The 18598-nt window shown below is 34.7% G+C and overlaps 4 protein-coding genes, 1 long non-coding RNA gene and 1 other non-coding gene across 7 annotated transcripts; 4 read left to right on the top strand and 2 right to left on the bottom strand.

The window, feature by feature from the left end:
* Positions 1-26: 26 nt before the first annotated feature.
* Positions 27-4700, bottom strand: LOC103871151. The gene is made up of 5 exons (XM_033272501.1): positions 2075-4700; positions 1837-2000; positions 1676-1761; positions 1466-1600; positions 27-1398 (listed from the first exon to the last, which is right to left on the bottom strand). The coding sequence occupies exons 1-5, from the start codon at positions 2172-2174 to the stop codon at positions 843-845; spliced, it is 1041 nt and encodes a 346-aa protein (XP_033128392.1). The 5' UTR covers positions 2175-4700; the 3' UTR covers positions 27-842.
* Positions 4700-7610, top strand: LOC103871140 (sodium/calcium exchanger NCL). Its single transcript, XM_009149370.3, has 5 exons — positions 4700-5108; positions 5837-6022; positions 6104-6285; positions 6373-6518; positions 6589-7610. The coding sequence occupies exons 1-5, from the start codon at positions 4736-4738 to the stop codon at positions 7430-7432; spliced, it is 1731 nt and encodes a 576-aa protein (XP_009147618.1). The 5' UTR covers positions 4700-4735; the 3' UTR covers positions 7433-7610.
* Positions 7611-8585: 975 nt separating this feature from the next.
* On the top strand, positions 8586-8659 carry TRNAI-UAU. The gene has a single exon. It is a non-coding gene; the product is annotated as a tRNA-Ile (tRNA).
* Positions 8660-9033: 374 nt separating this feature from the next.
* On the top strand, positions 9034-12106 carry LOC117125847. The gene is made up of 2 exons (XR_004448299.1): positions 9034-9935; positions 10571-12106. It is a non-coding gene; the product is annotated as an uncharacterized LOC117125847 (long non-coding RNA).
* Positions 11961-18497, bottom strand: LOC103871139 (malate dehydrogenase 1, mitochondrial). Of its 2 annotated transcripts, none has more exons than XM_009149368.3 (8): positions 18268-18497; positions 13447-13705; positions 13190-13363; positions 12933-13101; positions 12790-12851; positions 12586-12707; positions 12397-12514; positions 11961-12316 (listed from the first exon to the last, which is right to left on the bottom strand). In XM_009149368.3, the coding sequence occupies exons 2-8, from the start codon at positions 13684-13686 to the stop codon at positions 12179-12181; spliced, it is 1023 nt and encodes a 340-aa protein (XP_009147616.2). In that variant the 5' UTR covers positions 13687-13705; positions 18268-18497; the 3' UTR covers positions 11961-12178. The 2 variants fall into 2 exon arrangements, with proteins under 2 accessions (XP_009147616.2, XP_033128371.1); XM_033272480.1 differs by having other exon boundaries at positions 13447-13725; positions 18295-18387.
* On the top strand, positions 14032-16093 carry LOC117125895 (osteocalcin 2). The gene is made up of 4 exons (XM_033272777.1): positions 14032-14111; positions 14211-14387; positions 15298-15377; positions 15867-16093. Exons 1-4 carry the CDS (start codon positions 14032-14034, stop codon positions 16091-16093), a joined length of 564 nt encoding a protein of 187 aa, XP_033128668.1.
* Positions 18498-18598: the final 101 nt, after the last annotated feature.

Here is an 18598-nt window from a genome sequence, read left to right as displayed (position 1 = left end):
TTCTAGGTTGTTTCATTCTTTTATGTTTTCTTGTTACAAATGTATAGGGTGTTATATTATGTGTTAACCTAAGACCATTTTTAATAATTTTTCTATAAAATAGAAAAATTCTATAAAACATGTGAAGTCTACTATAATTTATGTATCTTAAGTACTAAAGTAGTATTTTTTAATTTTTAATTTTTAATTTTTTTGTCGCCAAATCATACATTATGAAGCTCAAATGGGCATTACAAAAGTGTTTAATCAACCCTAATTCCTCACACTTTGAATAAGTTAAACCCAACTTAATCTAATGAAGAGATAAGATTGAGTTGCTACACATGAAAGCTATTTATTCACCCGAATATATAAATATAGAAGAAAAATAGCAATTTCTATTTTACATGAAGAAATAGAACTGGTGTTGAATAGAGTTTCCTCTATTATACCATAATACCATTTGAAGTTAAAAATACCAATTGCTTAGGCTTTTTATTATCTGTGTTGACCTAAAGCTAAAGTAACTTGCCTTTTAAGTAAAACATGTTTAATGGTTACATATGGCTTTAGCTTTGGTAATGGTTTGAACAAGTTGTGAATTTGTAATAGAAGAGGATGACGAAGTAACGATGACTCCAGATAATCAAGGAGATAAAAAAGCAACAGTAGATTCAAATGGCTACAAAAATATAATTAAACTTGTGTAAACATGTTTTTCTTGGGTGGTACTACTTCTCACGTATCTTATGAAACCTCAAATTTTTTGCAGATGCCAGTATAATGCTACATCAAAATAAATCTTACAATAATACAAAATTACAGTGAAAAATTATTAAAACAAAAAATGTAACGTGTAAAAACTATTCTAAATTGTATATCCTGTTCCAATTGTGTCTGTGTCTTTGCAAAAAGTTGAATAACTCTAAACTATTGCTATATTTCACTAACCTACTACCTATGTTGTTACTACCATTCTCCACCAGCATACAAATGTTGTTCCTATTATTCTCCAGCAGACCATAAACTTTAGTCACATAACCAAACTCTGGTCCGTAGATACGACAAGCACATGCCGCTTTGTAACTCATCAATCTCATCATCTCCAAATATCCTGTACCGTTTCTCATTTCTGCCTCGAGTATCTCAGGGGAGAAATGGCGGTTTAGCCACCACTTAGCTCGAAGTGTCCATGATGATGTCTCAGTGAACATTCTAGGTGTCGAGTTGTATCTAACAGAGTATGTTTGCTGACTCCCTTCTTCTCCAGATCCGTCTAGGCACACCGACATTCTGTCTTCATCAGCATTCTCAAAGAAGAGAATCAAGATCTCAGCAAACTCTTTCCAGATTATAGGCTCGGGAAAAGAAGCTTCTACATGCAATGCTATCATTTCGATCAAAGACTCTCTACTATATCCAACTGCAAGTAAGTTGGAAGAAAAACAAATGGTATTAGAGTCTACTTAGGAGGGATTAAAATGGATGGATCGTTATTGACATTACAATAAGCTTCTTCAGGGTGGTTACACAACTAGGATCAATCTTCAAGATATCTTCGTAGCATTTTGCTAGCAAGTCGTTGTGATGATGAAACTTCTCCATCATAGCTGCCTTAATCCTATAATTGAGCAAAACCACACTTGAGATACTCTCTAACTTCCCAAGGCAGACGCAGGTACTAAGATAACTTTACCTGAAAGGTTTGATGTCATGTACTTTGTTGCACATCTCCTCAACCACTTTCATGGCTTCATCTACAAGACCTCCAATTAAGAGAAGCTACAAGGAAAAAAATAAACATCTAATCAGTGTGAGACAGTCAAGCTAAAAGGAGACAAATGGTTAGTGTTGTACTTGTACAAGTGGATGTAATGCAGCTAAAGATACATAGCGAGGAGACTGCATAGTAAGCCGCATATATTCTACTGCGTCCTTATAATAAGAGTCATTGACTATCTTTCTATGACAATCATGATCTTCTGGCGGTTTCAACGGAAGCAACCATGGATCCATGTCCCCTTAACAAAACAGAGAAGCCATGAGGTCAGGTCAACAGAACTGGTTGTGAGCCATACTCTAAAGTACTACTAACCAAGAATCTTAGTAAGAGCGGGATCAAATGCAACTCCATCTTTCAAAACACGAACCAGGCAGAACCTCGTATTTGAGCCGATTAATGGTCGGAGAACCATCTCTCACTGTCCCTTGCATCAGAACGCTAAGCACACCGCTCTCTTCTCTCCAGTTTCTCTGGCGAAGCAGCTCGCGGAGGATCTTCGGCAAGCGTTTGAGATAGTTACTTCGGGTACTACTTCGCTCGAGGAGAGTTAGAAGGTAAGATGGTTTCGCCACGCAAAGGAGAGTCTGCAGATTATTATAAACGCATAAGTTAGTTGGGCCATTCCAATGGGGTTTATTATCCAATGCAACCTAAATTAGGCCCGATCTAACTAGAGATATACTCTTAAATTACATTAAAAATATCTTTTGTGACAAGATATAACATAAAATATTTAAAATTAACATTTATTAAAAATTAAGACAATAAATGTGCCCCTATGAATAATTTACGTGTTTAGTTTTTAAAACTATTTTTTTAAATTGTAAATATTGAACTATGAATTTAATGTTAAAAGTTTAAATCTACCTATGAGATTTGTACATTTAATTAAGCTCAGGAAAATCACAAAAGTAACCGAATAGTATGAAATTAACCTAATTTTAACCTGACCAAGCTCAACTTAAGAAAAATATTCACTTTGTTTCGTAATGTAAAATGTTATGTCTAAAGACACAAGATTAAGACATTTAGTTTTCTGTAAAAACATTACTAATACATAAATTAAAAATAATTTGACCAATCATGAAAAGAATTGTAAGATGTAATTGGTTGATCATTTTTTGATAAAACTAAAGTTAATATAAAATGATCAAAATATTTTATATTTTGAAACAATAAACTTTTTTAAACACCATATATTATAAATCAGAAAGAATATAAATCCTTAAACCAAAACTATATTTTGGTTCGTAAACATGAAAATCATATCATTTCTATAGTTCCATCGATAATATATAATATATATTCAAAATATAATAAATAAAATAAAAATATGGTTTTCAATATGTATGATTTTTAAATTAATTCCTCTTTCTAATGAATACACTATTAAATTACTTCTTTTTTTTAAATATGTAGGATTCTTAAAGAATTTTTGTTATTTCACAATAAAAATTTCTTATATATTCTCTTTGTTTTAAAATGTAAGTAGTTTTAGCTAAAGCCACTATATTAAAAAAAAATTGTTACCTTTATAAAAGTAGCATTTCATATATATGTTCAACAAATTATAAAACATAAATAATTTAACTGATTAAACAATACTCTATAAATAAAAATTGTATTTAGATGTTAAAACTACTTATATTGTGAAATATAAAAAATATTAAAGTAACTTGAATTTTATAAAAAAGTTATCTAATTAATTATATTTTATTATTTCCATTTACAATTAAATAAATTAATTTAGATTATATTATATGTATTGATGTAAAACATTATACAATATAAAACAGAGAAAAATATTAGTTTTGTTTATTATATTTTGAGAAGTTTTATCAGATACAAATATACAATGTATGTACGGGAGGTGCTTTTAGTGAGTTTGAATATTTAGTTCTCATTACTTAAAAAAAAGGAATTATTTAGTTCTCATTGGGAGAGAAGATGATAAAGGAACAATGGTTTCTCGTCTGCCATTTGTAGCTATCAGAAACAATATTTTTTTTAACTTTCGTCTTGCCATCACTCTCAGAAATAGATGATCTGTTATACATAATATTTTTTTTTTTAACAAGTATGATTTCGATTTGATATTTTTTATGGTATATACGATGTCGGCAAGTATTGACTAATTTACGATTATGATCTTGGGATCGGCTTAATATTACACGTGTGGCCGCGTAATCAGATCTGGTAATAATGAGTAACGAACGATTTTAAGTTAAATCTGCAATTCCTAAATTATCCATAATCCTGAAAATAGAAATAAATGATTGTAGACTTTAAGGAAAACCATTAAATGTAGGTAAATAGTTATCCAAGACTTTTGTTTTGTCGGTAAATTCTTTATTAACTTTTTACATTTTGAGATGGACAATTTATAAAATATGCTTTACTACATCAACAAATATATATGTTTTCCTAAATTATTACATAATTTATCCTTTATCCTAAATCATGTAAATATAGAAGCAAATCAATAGTATTCTATTTGTTTCAAAATGTCAGTTTATCATTTTCACACACATCAAAAAATAATTAAAATGTATTTATGTTTTTTATTAGTCGTACATATTCAACTAATAATATTTGATAAATAAAATCATCTATAAAATTAATGCATCTGTGGAATTAACATTAAGTTTAAAGAAAATTAAACTGTATTGAAAATTTTAAATGATATTTTACGTGACAAAAAAATGTGAAAACAGAGAAAATATTATAAAAAAGTAGTTAACGATAGGGGCTAAAAAGGTAAAAAAGACTGCTCTGTTCATCTTCTTTCTTTAGCGTCTTCGTCACCTACCCAAGAAAACTGCCCCACACGACCTACACACATATCAGACACAAAACTTATCTTTCTGCAATAATTTTAAAAGCTCCAACTACATATATATATATGTAACTGTATCTGTTACATACTCTCTCGTCCACAAAAGAGTTGAGCTTTTGTTGTCTTTCGAATCAATCATGAGACTCAGATCTCTCATCTCTCTCCTCTTCCTCCTCTTCCTCACTTCATCTGCCTACGCTCGACTCGTCTCCGTTCGTCCATCTTCCACTGATCTCATCATCTCCGATGGAATCAACGGTGGAAATCTCGCTTTGGTCTCGGCTGAAGAGAAAGAGGAAGCTTGTGAACAGACCTACGGGTTCATGCCGTGTACTAAGACGGCGCTTGGGAACGTTTTCTTGATCTTGGTTTATGGATTTCTCATGTTCACGGCGGCGACGTATCTCTCCGCCGGAAGTGAGCTTTTGCTCGAGATCTTGGGACCTGGGATCGTCGGTGGTTTGTTTCTTCCCATGCTCGGAGCACTCCCTGACGCTATGCTTATTATGGGTAGGTGAAAAGGTTGATTCTTTCTTATAAAAACTGAATCTTTGTTAGGTTCTGATGATGCTTTGATTCGGTAAGTTCTGTTATCGGCCCTACAGGTAGTTTGGGTAGTTCTGTTCGGTAATTTGGAATTTCGGTAGTTCGGTATTCGGATAGCTATTTAATTATTATTTTTTATTACTGAAATTACCCAAATTTTACGGAATTTTTACCAAATTTTTAACGGTAATATATCCGAAACCAAAAATTTGGCTAGTTTGGTTCCAAATTTTGGTTAATTTGGTTAGTTATGTTTGAAATTTAACTAAATACTTCCTCCGTTTTTAATAGATATTTTGGTGTTTTCACACATATTAAGAAAACACATTAGTCATCTATCATTTTTTAAAATTATCAAATTATAATGTTTTTTAATCAATAGTATTTCAAGAAATCCAATTATTTTTATTGAAATTTGCAAATTTTGTATTGAAAACATAAAAAAAATTTGACTTGGTTAGTTATGTTTGAACCGAACTCGTAACTGAATTAAACAAAAAAAATTAGTTTGGTTTGGTTCGGGTCAAAACCGCAGGCTTAGTTTGAGACATAAAAAGTAAATCTTTGTTTAGTCAATCTTTGTCTTTTCTTTGTTTCAATATAATTTCTTTTTTCTTGTGAAGTATTGATCTTTTACTCTTTTTGTCTTGATGGGTCTTGAATCTTATATATGCGTTGGTGTTTTGTTTCAGTGTCTGGACTCTCAGGAGACGCGGCAACTGCACAAACCCAAGTCTCAGTGGGAATGGGTTTGCTCGCTGGCTCCACCGTTATGCTCCTCACTGTAATCTGGGGAACTTGCACTGTTGTCGGCAAGTGTGACCTTCGTGACAACATTGCTGTTAACAACCAAGACACCAAAGGCTTCCATCTCAAAGGTAACAAGAAAATCTCTTACGTCTTATGGATTTGATTGGATCATTGATGCTAATATTTTTTTCTTGCTTTATTGTCTGTAGATTCTGGTGTAACTGTTGATGTTTGGACCAGCTACGCTGCAAGAATAATGGCTATTTCGGTTATTCCATTCATCATTGTCCAGCTTCCTCAGATGTTGGACTCAACTTCTGGTAGACACTTGGCTGTGTTGGTTGCTCTAATCCTCTCTGTTGTAATGTTGATCTCTTACTGTGTATATCAGGTAAAGTAGCCACTAGACTCTGGTGTCTCTTTGTTTTTTGCTTTCTCCATCTTGTTTATGAGATTATTATTCTTCCTTACCTAATAGGTCTTCCAACCATGGATCCAAAGGAGACGGCTCGCTTTCGCCAAGCACAAGCATGTTATATCAGGAATCTTAAAGCACTTGAAACAACATGCTTTGGGTAGGCTTCTTGATGATGAAGGCCAGCCTGATGAACATGTCATCCGAAAGTAAGTCATGGTAGAGATTGCAAATCTACTCGGTGTCACCATGTGCTTACAGTTTCATCATTTTTATCAGGTTGTTTGAGACGATTGATGCAAACAAGGACGGACACTTGTCAGCAGCTGAGCTTAAGGCTCTTATCATTGGGATCAGCTTTGAGGATATAGATTTTGATAAAGATGATGCTGTGGGGAAAGTTTTACAAGATTTCGACAAGACTCTGGATGAGCAAGTTGATCAAGAAGAGTTTGTCCGCGGGATTAAGCATTGGCTTATTCAGGCAATGGGAGCTGCTGGTCCTTCTGGTCCTGACGCCGGTCCCCGGACAATGAAGTTCCTTGACCATTTCCATGTGCAAACAAAGAGAGAGCATGCTTTGTTGGGAGACAATGAGAATGGTGAGAATGATGAGGAGTCAGGGGAGGTTGCGGACCCGAAATGGATCACCATTAAAGCAGCTTTACTGCTACTGTTGGGAGCAGCCATTGCAGCTGCGTTTGCTGATCCTTTGGTGGACACAGTTAACAACTTCTCAGCAGCCACAGGGATCCCATCTTTCTTCATCTCCTTCATCGCTTTGCCTTTAGCAACCAACTCAAGTGAAGCCGTCTCTGCCATCATCTTCGCCTCCAGGAAAAAGATCAGAACAGCCTCCTTAACTTTCTCTGAGCTATGTGGTGGAGTGACAATGAACAACATTCTGTGTCTCTCGGTGTTCTTAGCGATCGTCTACCTTAGAGGATTGACATGGAACTTCTCATCAGAAGTGTTGGTGATTCTCATTGTTTGTTTGGTGATGGGAGGTTTCGCTAGCTTCCGCACAACGTATCCGCTCTGGACATGTTTCATTGCGTACTTGCTTTACCCGTTCTCTTTGGGTCTGGTCTATATTCTCGACTACTGGTTTGGCTGGTCATAGGCCAAAGGGGTTGTTTGTGCACATGAGGGAGATTGTTCTTGCGTGTTCCTTTTCTTTTTCTTTATGTTATGTAAGTAAGAGTGTTGAAACTTGAAGTAAAAGTTGTGAGATTGTTAGCGATGATGTGTTTGAAACACTCTTGTTAAAGCTAATAAATACCTGTCTTGTTTCTTTGGTATACATTCTCCTTTACTACTACTATTGGTTGTTACGATTTTACTGTAATCTCATTTAGAGGCTTAGATTTACTAATTTTTAAGAAAGAAAACAAAAAGAAAGATAGAGATTAAACAACTGAAGGCTTGGCTATTGATGTATACAAAAAATCTGGAATTTATCTTCGTTATCTTCTCCAAATTCCAATTACAAAGTTGGTGTATTGTCTAATTTACAAACTAGGGGTGGGCACTTTACCCGATATCCGAAATGACACCCGAACCCGATCCGAAAACCCCGAACCGAAACCCGAACCGAAGTAGCAAAATACCCGAACGGGTATTGAATAAGGAGAGATTGGATACCCGAACCCGAACGGGTAATACCCGAACCCGAATGGATATCCGAAGATAACCGAACATATGTATAATTAACCTTATATTTCTAGTTTACATCTCTCATTTTATATAAAATATTTATATTGATACTACACATACTTTAAGTTCATATGATATACATACAATTACGGAAAAAAGGATTTGCTATTCACTTAAAATGCATGTCAAGTTTTTTATTTCAAAAATTAACAAAAAGTTACAACCAAATTTTTTTAAAAAAATAACTAAATTAGTGTCTTTTTAGTTTTAAAATATTATGTCCAAATCTATTAACCATTCAATCTATGAAAAACAAAAAAATTAGTTAACTTAAAGTTATACTTTTAAATACAAGAAACTTGAGAAATGAAAATTTTAATTTTTTTTTTCAAAATCTAAATATCCGAACCCGATCCGAAATAACCGAATCCGAACTAAAAATATCCGAACCCGACCCGAAGTACAGAAATACCCGAACGGGTTCTACACCTCTATACCGAAATACCCGAAAATCCGAAATACCCGACCCGAACCCGAACGGGTACCCGAACGCCCACGCCTATTACAAACACTCCAAACATTATGGTTCATTTTGTCTTAAAACATAAACTGAATGTGAAGCTCCCGTAGCTCAGTTGGTTAGAGCGTTGGTCTTATGAGCCGAAGGTCGCGGGTTCGAGCCCCGCCGGAAGCAAATTGGGATTTCATTTTTTTTTTAACAAAAAAAAAAAAGGTTAGGTAGGCCTGCCTGAGTATTTTTATTTTGTCTCGTACACTATGGGAGTCCTAAATACTTTTCAAAGCCTCTTGATCTTTGTATCCCCCATTATAGAACTAAGATGCTTTCTGTTACCAGCTTTTAATCCTATTCCAAACATAATGGAAGATTTTTGAAAGTTAGTTATATGACCTGATAGTCCTACATAGTTTCTTAGAGTATCCATGAGTACCTTGCATTCATCTTGCCTTAGTTTTTCAGAAGAGAACCGAAACATATGCAAAAAGCAAAGCTTAAAATAGGTTGATTTTCTGAAATAACACAATGTAGACAAGGCTTTACAAACGATCTTCTAGAACTTTATAGATGAGCTTATATGCAATATTAGTTAACTGATTGGCCTATAGTCGCTAAAAACATTGGATTTTCAATGTTTAGATCATTAAGATGTATGAGTGTGGTTGATTTTAAGGTCTAACTCATCCTGTTCAAAAACATCAAGGGGAAATTTAAGTACACCTAGGCCAATAGTGTTCATAGAAGAATGTATTTAACCCATATGGTCCTGGAATTTTATCTTTTATTCCCATCTGCTGCATGGCTCTATATAGCTCTACATTACCACTGAAATGTGAAGCAAAACATCATTAGAATAAGTTGACAATTACTCGTTTTACATCTTTGGTCGATGACCAGGTTTTTCCATTATCTTTTGTTTTGCACTTCGATGGAATACATAGTATTCTTGTCACCAGCACAGGGCCATTGTACTGTGCTTTTCTTTTAGGGAAATTTGGCTGTATGACGCTGAAAAAAACAACAATTCACCTTCTAACCAATTTCCCTAATATATCGATACACCATCTGTCTTTCCTATAATATTGCCAAAATACCCTTTCATTCTACCGGTGAAACCTGAAGAAAATAAAAATAAAAAATCCAAGTTATTAGCTGTTTCAAATTACTCGTGGCGTAATCATATTCACATCTTTCTTTTTACCTTTATTTGGTAATTTTTGAGAAATTGATCCATGATTTTCTCCACCTCTTCCAACCACGTTTCTCTCCTCTCCATCGCCACCGTCTGTGTTCTCTGAGTTTATTTCTTTCTCTAATTGTGTTGCAAAGGGAATCGTCTCCACTTTGGGAATCTATTGCGAGAAGACGTCGTGACAGTCCAATCGGGGAGAAGGAGCACACTGACCATTTTTCCATTCACATCGGCGCTTTGTCTCAGATCTATTGCAATACTGTAAGTTCTAGGGTATGTGTTTTAGATTCTATTCTTGCGATGCTCTTTTTCCCTGTTTGGGTTGCATGTCGGATCTAGTAGACAAAGGTCACCGAATCGATTTAGGGCTGAACTTTTACCGATTTGTCTTACTCATCTGTTTACATCGAAATCTATGGTAATTTTGTTTGGAATCAAAACAAAGATAGTATATGTAGAGCTATTTGATCGGTCTATGCTATGTGATATGGAATAGCTTAAATTGTTAATCATTCACGTACCCTTCCGTTTTGCACTTCTTTATGATGTAGAAACAATCATAAGGTATTTAGAATTTATATTCCATTCAATGTACTTTTGTGTTCCAAGTTATACGTATATATACAATATTATATCAAATAGAAATAATTATCTTGTTTTATATATCGAGTGTAGTTCACTCCTCGCAAATGGAAATGTATAACAATTCCATTCTATGTAACCATGTGTACCATGTCATATATAGATTTACTATTCCATATAAATAGAAATGTTTATCTTGTGCTATGTATCGACTGTATTTCGCTCATGTCATATTCTCTTTGTGATTCCAAGACAAATACATTTGGTTTAGAATAAATATTTTTATAGAACTAAGCGACTTTGGCTTTGTATAGGTTGCTCCGCTGTAGTGACACTTATTATGTTATAAATGCACGCTGTTGGGATGGAATTGAAGTGTGTGGCTTTCACTGAAGAAAATATTTGTGTAGCTGCGGAGAACTACTTGCTTGAAACACTGGCACTGTGTCAAGCCGGAGCACTCACCCAGGACGTGTAGACATGGGTTTATGGTTTCTAAGCATAGTTTTAATGTTTTAGCTTTGCTTCTTGTTTTTAGATACTACCATCTAAACTACCTCCGTGTTGTAGTAATGTTTTATGTAATGACTCCAACTCTATGTATCTTCTTCCTTTTTGTTGCTTACACTGGAAGAATGAAATCACATTCCATATGCATCAATTTGAATTTGGTGTAAGCATTACCTCCTTCCCTGCAATTATAAACACTTCAAAATGTGAGCAATATGTATTATATAACGTTGGTTAGATGAAATAGAACAATTAATTATATACTATTTATGTATTTTGATTTATTTAAGTTATTTTTACATTTGAGTTTGGGTTTATGAATTTAGGTTTTGGGTTTAGTATTTAGGGCTTCCAGGTGGGTTTGTTCAGGGTCTAGTATTTCAGGATCGGAGGTTGGTTGAGGTTGGAGGTTGGTTGTGATTCTGATTATGGTTATAGTACTATACTATGTTGGTGAGATGAAATAGAACAGTTAAATTTTACTATTTTTGTATTTTAATTTATTAAAGATATTTTATATTTGGGTTTGGGTTTATGAATTCGGGTTTAGGGTTTAGTATTTATGGCTTTAAGGTGGGTTAGTTTAGGGTTTAGTATTTCAGTGTTGGAGGTTGGTTGTGATTCTGATGGTTTTAGTATTATACTACGTTGGTGAGATGAAATAGAATAGTTAATTATATAATATTTTGTATTTTAATTTATAAAAGATATTTTACATTGGGTTTGGGTGTATGAATTCGGGTTTAGGGGTTAATAATTATGATTTAGAGGTGGATTGGTTTAGGGTCTAGTATTTCAGGGTTAGAGGTTGGTTGGGGTTAGAGGTTGGTTATGATTCTAATTGTGTTTATAGTACTCTACTATGTTGGTGAGATGAAATAGAACATTTTCTTTTCCATCATGTGTGTTGCATACAGCTGTCATATATGCTTCATATAATTAAGTGTCCCTAAAAAAACCACGTCTCTTATATTTGAAAGTGAAACTGGCAACCTGTTAAGTAAAGGGGTAGAACCGGTTTGATTGAGACCAAAAAGTTTGACATTAAATTATGTCAAAATCAATGTTAGTTCCTTAATTTGTCTCCCAAATATAGCTATTTCGCTAATAAGCCCTTTCTTTTATATGAAATCATAACTTAAAAAAAAAAAAAAACTGTAGAATCAGTAAAAGGAGGTGACAAGGATGCAAAAATAAGAAGAATCAAGCAGACTTTTGAACTGATTATGACAGAAATAATCATTGTTACAAAAGAAAGAAACCTTACATGCTAACATGTTACAGTTTTCATCTATGTGTTTTGGGAAAGAACCCAAAAAGCCTCAACACATGAATTTTATTGATGCAACCCAATGAAGGGCGAGAATATAACCGGAAAATTGGAAAAATAACCCGACTCAAATCGATTTAACTCATTGGTTGGCAAACTTAACACCCTTCTCGATGGAAGACTTGAGTTCTGGCTTCAGTGCTTCCAACCCTTGTTTCTCAAAGTCTGAGAGTGGCCCCAAATCAAGAACCTCCTCCACACCGTTCTTCCCCAACCTCACCTGGAATCAATTAATCACCAAAACCATCACATCCAAGACACTGTGTGTTTGAATGATTGATGCTAAGTTTTGAGAATTACCTTTGAGGCAAAGAAAGGAAGCTCAGTGATGGTGGACTGCACGTATGAGCATTCCACAACGTCTGGAACTCCGTTGAGTCCTTTCAAGCATGCATCAGCGAATAGAGCTCCAGCATAGCTGTGACAATGATTAAGTTACTAAATTTAAGAACCGAAGAATAATAACGAAAAGGGTAGCACAGTACTTACGCCATTGACAATGTAGCTGAACCTTTTCCTGCTTTAGCCTCCACGACTTCGGTACCTCCATCTTGGGTACGCTTGGTGAGAGCGGTGAGTACATCATTAGACAAGTTGGCCTGAGGAGTGGCCTATATTGTTTACAAACAGATTAACTAACTTTGAGTAAACAGCGCAAGACATTTCAACTACAGTTTGAGCATGAGAGGTAACCTGAGAGAAGAGTGGGAGAATTGTAACCCCAGCATGACCACCAATCACCGGAACATTAACTTCTGCAGACACAACAAGAATATTTGAGAACTCAGACAACATACTTAAGGAAAACTCATGACTAAAAAAAGTGGAAAACGAACCAGCAACAGGGACATTAGCCTTTCCAGCGTAGAAAGTCTTGGCCCTAACAACGTCAAGAGTGGTGACACCAAACAACTTCTTCTCATCGTACATACCAGCCTTCTTGAATATCTCAGCTGCAATTGGAACAGTGGAGTTCACTGGGTTGCTGATCATGTTAACAAGTGCCTGATTCAACGCAAACAAAAGAGTAAAAAGCCACAAAAAGGAGACATCTTTTACACGTAACAAAGCAAGAATAATGCTATTGGCTTACATGAGGGCAGTACTTGGCGATGGCAGAGCAAAGGTTCTTGACAATACCAGCGTTGATGTTGAAAAGATCATCACGGGTCATACCAGGCTTCCTGGGGACACCAGCAGGGATGATAACGAGGTCAGCTCCTTCAAGAGCTTTTGCCAATTCATCATCTCCCATGTATCCAACCACCTATATATACAAATCTCACATCAATTATCCAATCTCAGAGATTCCAAATCTAGGAATTGATCGTGGTAGTGTTATGTGTATACCTCAGATCTGGTGTTGATGTGACCGACATCAGCGGCGACTCCAGGGGTGTTTGCGATATCGAATAGAGAGAGGCTAGAGACGAGGGGGTTGAGCTTCATGAGGAGAGCCAGAGGCTGCCCGATTCCACCGGCGGCGCCGAGGATGGCGACTTTGCGCTCGGGGACGGAGGAGGAGAAGCTGCGGCGGAGAAGCGATTGCTTCGCCGATGAAGAGGAACGGACGATGACGGATCTGAACATTTTGGAGATGGAAGCTAGGGTTTACGGGATCAAATGCTCTAGTGACCCACATGGTTTTGAAAAATTCTCTCGTGACCCAACCATAATTCCTATTAATATTACATTAAAATTTAAATACAAAAGAGGTACAAATAACAAAAAACCAAAAAACATCAACTTATTTACGACCCGCGCCATTACTATCCTACCCGACTCTTAACCCGACCCAACCCCGACTGAAAACCTAACCAAATAGACAAAGCCTCCATCTACGAAAGACAACTCCCCTATTTTCTCCACACCTTCACGATCAGAACTCTGTCTCTATTTCAATCGGACTTCTCGATTTATCTCTCTGTCACGAAGATGCCACCTACAATCAGAAGAACTAATAACAAGAAGGAATCTCCACCGCCGAAGAAGAACATCGAACCAGCAAAGAAGAAGTGAGATAGGCCATCTCTGGTAGAAGAACACGGAGGAGACGATGGTGGTTTGACATCTCAACCCAGTAAGCGGCTGTGGCGGAACCATAACCCTAAAAGTCTGCGACGCAATCCGGGTGCTTCTCCTAATCCGGCGGACCCTTCTCCGGCGGACCCTACTCCGGCTGCTTCTCCTACTCAGTCCGACAGTGAGTCAACACAGTCAGAAGAGGCGGCGGGGTCACAAGTACCTCCAATGGCGAACACACAAGACCCTCCGGTTACACCTCTTTCCAGGTCTTCCACTAGGAGGGGGACACCTTCTTCGGAACGAAGAAACTAGGTCGAATCACGGGGACGCTCGCACATTTCAAGAACATAATGCTACACATGTAAAAATAAACTTGAATTCAGTTTTTGTAATATGATACAACTAGGATATATATTGTATATAGTTATTCTAGTAGATTTAGTTGTACTTACGAAAAGTGTGCCTACTACAACTAAAATAAGTTTAACTAGTATTTACTAATACAACTATGAAATATAAAATTTTGTAACTGGTACAACTACTTAAAGTGTAACTCTAAGTAGAACATGTCAATCGTGTATTACTCATATTTCTAATACTACTGGAATATGTAAAACATGTATCACTTGTACAACTAGTATTATTTGTACAATTAAATGATAACTAGTATTATTTGTACAACTGTTATATGTATAACTTATATTACTCATACAACTACGACATATTTAACTATAACTGTAAAACTTCTTTTACTCGTACAATTACTATTTATCTAACTAATAATAATTGTACAACTGTTATATGTATAACTTGTAGAACATATGTAATTATTATAAGTTGTATACTTTTTTGTGTATTACTTGTATATCGTACAACTATAACATATATAGCTATAAGTAGAACATATCTAACTAATATAACTTGCACAACTGTTCTATGTATTTTTTGTATAACTCGTACAACTATAACCTATTTTAGTATAATACTTGCAATACTCGTACAACTACAACTCTAATAGAACTTGTAATACTCGTATTAATAGTATAACTTGCATATATATAACTTGTGTTACTCGTACAACTAGCACTTGTGTAATAAGTATAACTTGTATTACTAGTAAAACTCCTTAGTTTTCCAATTATATTAATGTTATATTTTTTTGTGCTTGGTGAGCAGATGGCTGGAGGAGCAATCAAACCACACATGTTTTACTTCCAACTGGTCGAGTACGGGAAGCCCTATAAGCTCTCCTCAAGGTGTCATCAACATCATTTCATTAAGTTGATTAAAGATTCTGATGCATCTGAAAAGAAGTGGTTTCACGAGCTCCCATAGTTCAACACAATGTTCTAAAAATCGTTAGGCGGTAACTAGGCGCTTTATAGAGAACTAGCGACTAGGCGGATTATTCGGGGCTTAGGCGTTAACAAATTATTGATTTGTTTTATATATTTTATACATTTATGTGACATATTTTAATTTTTAAGTTTAATTATAAAATATACAAACATAAGAAAGTAGACAAATTTATAGATTTGTAATAATATTATTGTTTAATTTAACATATATAGACAATTTATATCGATTTTAACCGATTTAAAACAATTTAAACCAATTTAATCATATAAATCAAAAATTGGATTTGAAAAAAATCGTTTCGGATAGGACCGAGTTGCCGCCTAGGCGGGGGCCTAGGCGCCGCCTAGAGCGATTTTTAAAACCTTGGTTCAACATCTGAAAAGAAGGCGAGAATGAGCTCGAGAATGATGGCGAGAATGATCCTGAGCAGATGGAAAAGGTTGACACTAATAAAAAGGCCACAAAGGAGGGTAAGAACGAGCTTGAAGTTATGGCAGCAAATGCCGAGAAGGTTAAGAAGGAAGCTACAGAGGAAGTGAATAAAGATGTTGAAGATTCACCGGAGGATGGAGAGGCCTTGACAAGGCCGAAGAGGTTGGCAAAGCCTAACTAGTATAACCAGGTTAGGTATGGCCAAATTACTCTGCCTAGTACAACTGGTACAACTTGACAAAGGAAGGTACAACCATCACGTTTAGAATGTGCAGTACATTTAAAACATGATAAACAAACTAAAACATGATAAACGAAATAACATGTAGTTGTACGAGTATTCTAGTTGTACAATCGTATATAGAGTTGTACCAGATTTTGGGTTGTACAACTTTGTACATAGTTGTATTTTGGTTGAAAATTTGAAAATTTTAGTTGTGCCACATATTAAATATATATACTTCAGTTGTACAGCTCTCATTTACTTAAATACATATGCGCACATGCAATTGAATCATTAATTTTCTTAAAATATATTTGGTGTATGTTTTTAAAAAATATAGTGAAAAAACTAGTAAACAAACCCTTAAAGTATAAGCTAGATCTTGGAAACTTATACCATTGTGTAATAATTGCAAAAACAATTCGGTAAAATTTCAAATAAATAGGATGGACCATTCCAAAGACCTCCCAACTTGTCTAGTCTATTGTTATTTTCCTATGAAAAGCCATATAAAACTAATAAAACTGAAACATGCTGTAGTATTACAACAATAATAGTACAACTGGTTCGACTACATTAGTAGTATTATTAATATTTTACTGTGGCAATGATTTTATATATTATTTTCTATAGGCATTACACACAATTGGAAAATATTTTAATGTTATCAAAAGAAATATATTTACTTGAAGAAAATGAAAGCCTAAAAGACACAAAATTAAAAGAAAAGTAGATTAATACGATCAGTATAAATAGTACAACTAGTATAACTACGATAACAAATGTATGATTGGTTTAACCGGTATAACTACGTTCTTTTAATATATATACGTAGTTGTACCAAATTTTGGGTTGAACAAATTTGTATATAATTGTATTTTGGCGGTGAAATTGAAAAAGTTAGTTGTACCACATAAAAAGTAAATATACCCTAGTTGTACTACTACTATATGTTTACCTATCTGATATCACATATAATCGAATCGTTAATTTTGTTAAAATACATTCGTTGTATGTTTTTCAGAAAATATAGTGGACAAACAAGTAAACAAACCTTTAACGTATAAGGTGAAAATGGAAACTTATGAAATAATGTAATAATTGTCAAAAAATATTAAAAAATTAAAATAGTTAGGATATACCATTATAAACACACCAATTTGGTCAGTTTATTGTTGTTTTTTCATATGGAAAATCAAATAAAAATTTAAAATTTCTATAATGAAAAAGTTAAACCAGTATTACTAGTATTACATGTCTTGTATATACTATGAAGTTGTACTAATTAAACCAGTATATGTTTAGTTATATGAATTGTACCAGTTTACCATCTTCTATAACCCACTCCTTAGTAATTTCATGATTTTTTTATTATGCAGTTAGTTTTAGCTTATTTTAATCATTTTAAATTGTATTTAGGTGTATATATATTGTATTTATTTGTCCATTTGTAGCTAACATGGTTTAAAGTGCATAATTGAAAAGTTCAATCTGAAAACAGAAAAAAATCTTGTCAATTAGAAAGTTTGGGACTAAAATGAAGAGAAATAAAACATTTGAGGACCAAAACACAAATAATGAAAAGTTGGTTTCCCCCACCAGATTCGATTGAATCGCTCATCCATGGTTGATTGAGATCTGCTCAATCCATCGCCATCTATGATTGACTGAATTCAAAGCTTGGCGGAGTCGGCGGTGAGGGTCTAAGGTCACGGCGATGATGGCGACTTAGTGGAGTTGGTGGAACTTGCTTACGTGTTATAGAACACAACGTTGGTGGAGGTTGGAGCAATAGACCATCATGCAATTGAAGTTTGAAAAGAAGAAGATGGTCGCGACTCACAGAGAACACTGGAGACACTGCATGCTGCCGTCAAAGTCGATGACCGGAGACGTCGCGTGCTGCCGGAGAAGATATGAACAGAAGTCGGCGAAGTTGAAAGGAACCAATTTCTTTTTTTTCTTTTAATTTTGTTTTAATTAATTGTTGGAAAGATAAAAAAAATAAAACAAAAAGAATAAATTCATTAAGGGTAAATTAGATATTTCATTCAAAGAGGGTCATGAAAAATAATGTGGGTTATGATAGAATAGCCCATAAGGGTTATGTCTCATCTAAGAATAATGTCCGGGTTTACGCTCGAGAGGAATCTGGAGGAGAGAAGGAAGCAAATCTAAGGAGATGCTCTTTTTTTATGCTTATGTGGTGAAGCTCACACTCGAGGATAGTTTAATGCCTTCCACGTCTTTTTCTTTAATTTGTTGGGTTAATCTTTTGTTTAATTGTTGTCAACAACATATTAAATGGTTTAAATTTCATTTTAAACGATATGTAGTTTGAACCTCATGATTGTTTCCAAGTTAATCATATTTACACTGTATTTAAATAACAGATTCAATAACGTACTGAATCATCATTTTAAAACTTTACAGATAATTTTTTTTGTCAAAAATGAAATAATA

Source organism: Brassica rapa, chromosome A06 (genome assembly GCF_000309985.2).
Source record: "Brassica rapa cultivar Chiifu-401-42 chromosome A06, CAAS_Brap_v3.01, whole genome shotgun sequence".
Lineage (NCBI taxonomy): Eukaryota > Viridiplantae > Streptophyta > Magnoliopsida > Brassicales > Brassicaceae > Brassica > Brassica rapa.
This window is presented reverse-complemented; position numbering and strand designations above follow the sequence as displayed.

Bases quoted from the DNA above. Each gene is read 5' to 3' on its own strand.
- LOC103871151 (XM_033272501.1), bottom strand. From the start codon at position 2,174: ATGGTTCTCCGACCATTAATCGGCTCAAATACGAGGTTCTGCCTGGTT. The intron at 2,001-2,074 runs GTTAGTAGTACT...TGTTTTGTTAAG, and splicing joins CGCTCTTACTAAGATTCTTG to GGGACATGGATCCATGGTTG. The intron at 1,601-1,675 runs GTAAAGTTATCT...GCTCAATTATAG, and splicing joins CATGACATCAAACCTTTCAG to GATTAAGGCAGCTATGATGG.
- LOC103871140 (XM_009149370.3), top strand. From the start codon at position 4,736: ATGAGACTCAGATCTCTCATCTCTCTCCTCTTCCTCCTCTTCCTCACT. The intron at 5,109-5,836 runs GTAGGTGAAAAG...GTTTTGTTTCAG, and splicing joins TGACGCTATGCTTATTATGG to TGTCTGGACTCTCAGGAGAC. The intron at 6,519-6,588 runs GTAAGTCATGGT...CATTTTTATCAG, and splicing joins GATGAACATGTCATCCGAAA to GTTGTTTGAGACGATTGATG.
- LOC103871139 (XM_009149368.3), bottom strand. From the start codon at position 13,686: ATGTTCAGATCCGTCATCGTCCGTTCCTCTTCATCGGCGAAGCAATCG. The intron at 13,364-13,446 runs GTATACACATAA...TTGTATATATAG, and splicing joins ACATCAACACCAGATCTGAG to GTGGTTGGATACATGGGAGA. The intron at 12,515-12,585 runs GTAAGTACTGTG...TCATTGTCACAG, and splicing joins TCAGCTACATTGTCAATGGC to CTATGCTGGAGCTCTATTCG.
- LOC117125895 (XM_033272777.1), top strand. From the start codon at position 14,032: ATGCCACCTACAATCAGAAGAACTAATAACAAGAAGGAATCTCCACCG. The intron at 14,112-14,210 runs GTGAGATAGGCC...TAACCCTAAAAG, and splicing joins ATCGAACCAGCAAAGAAGAA to TCTGCGACGCAATCCGGGTG. The intron at 14,388-15,297 runs GTCTTCCACTAG...CTTGGTGAGCAG, and splicing joins CCGGTTACACCTCTTTCCAG to ATGGCTGGAGGAGCAATCAA.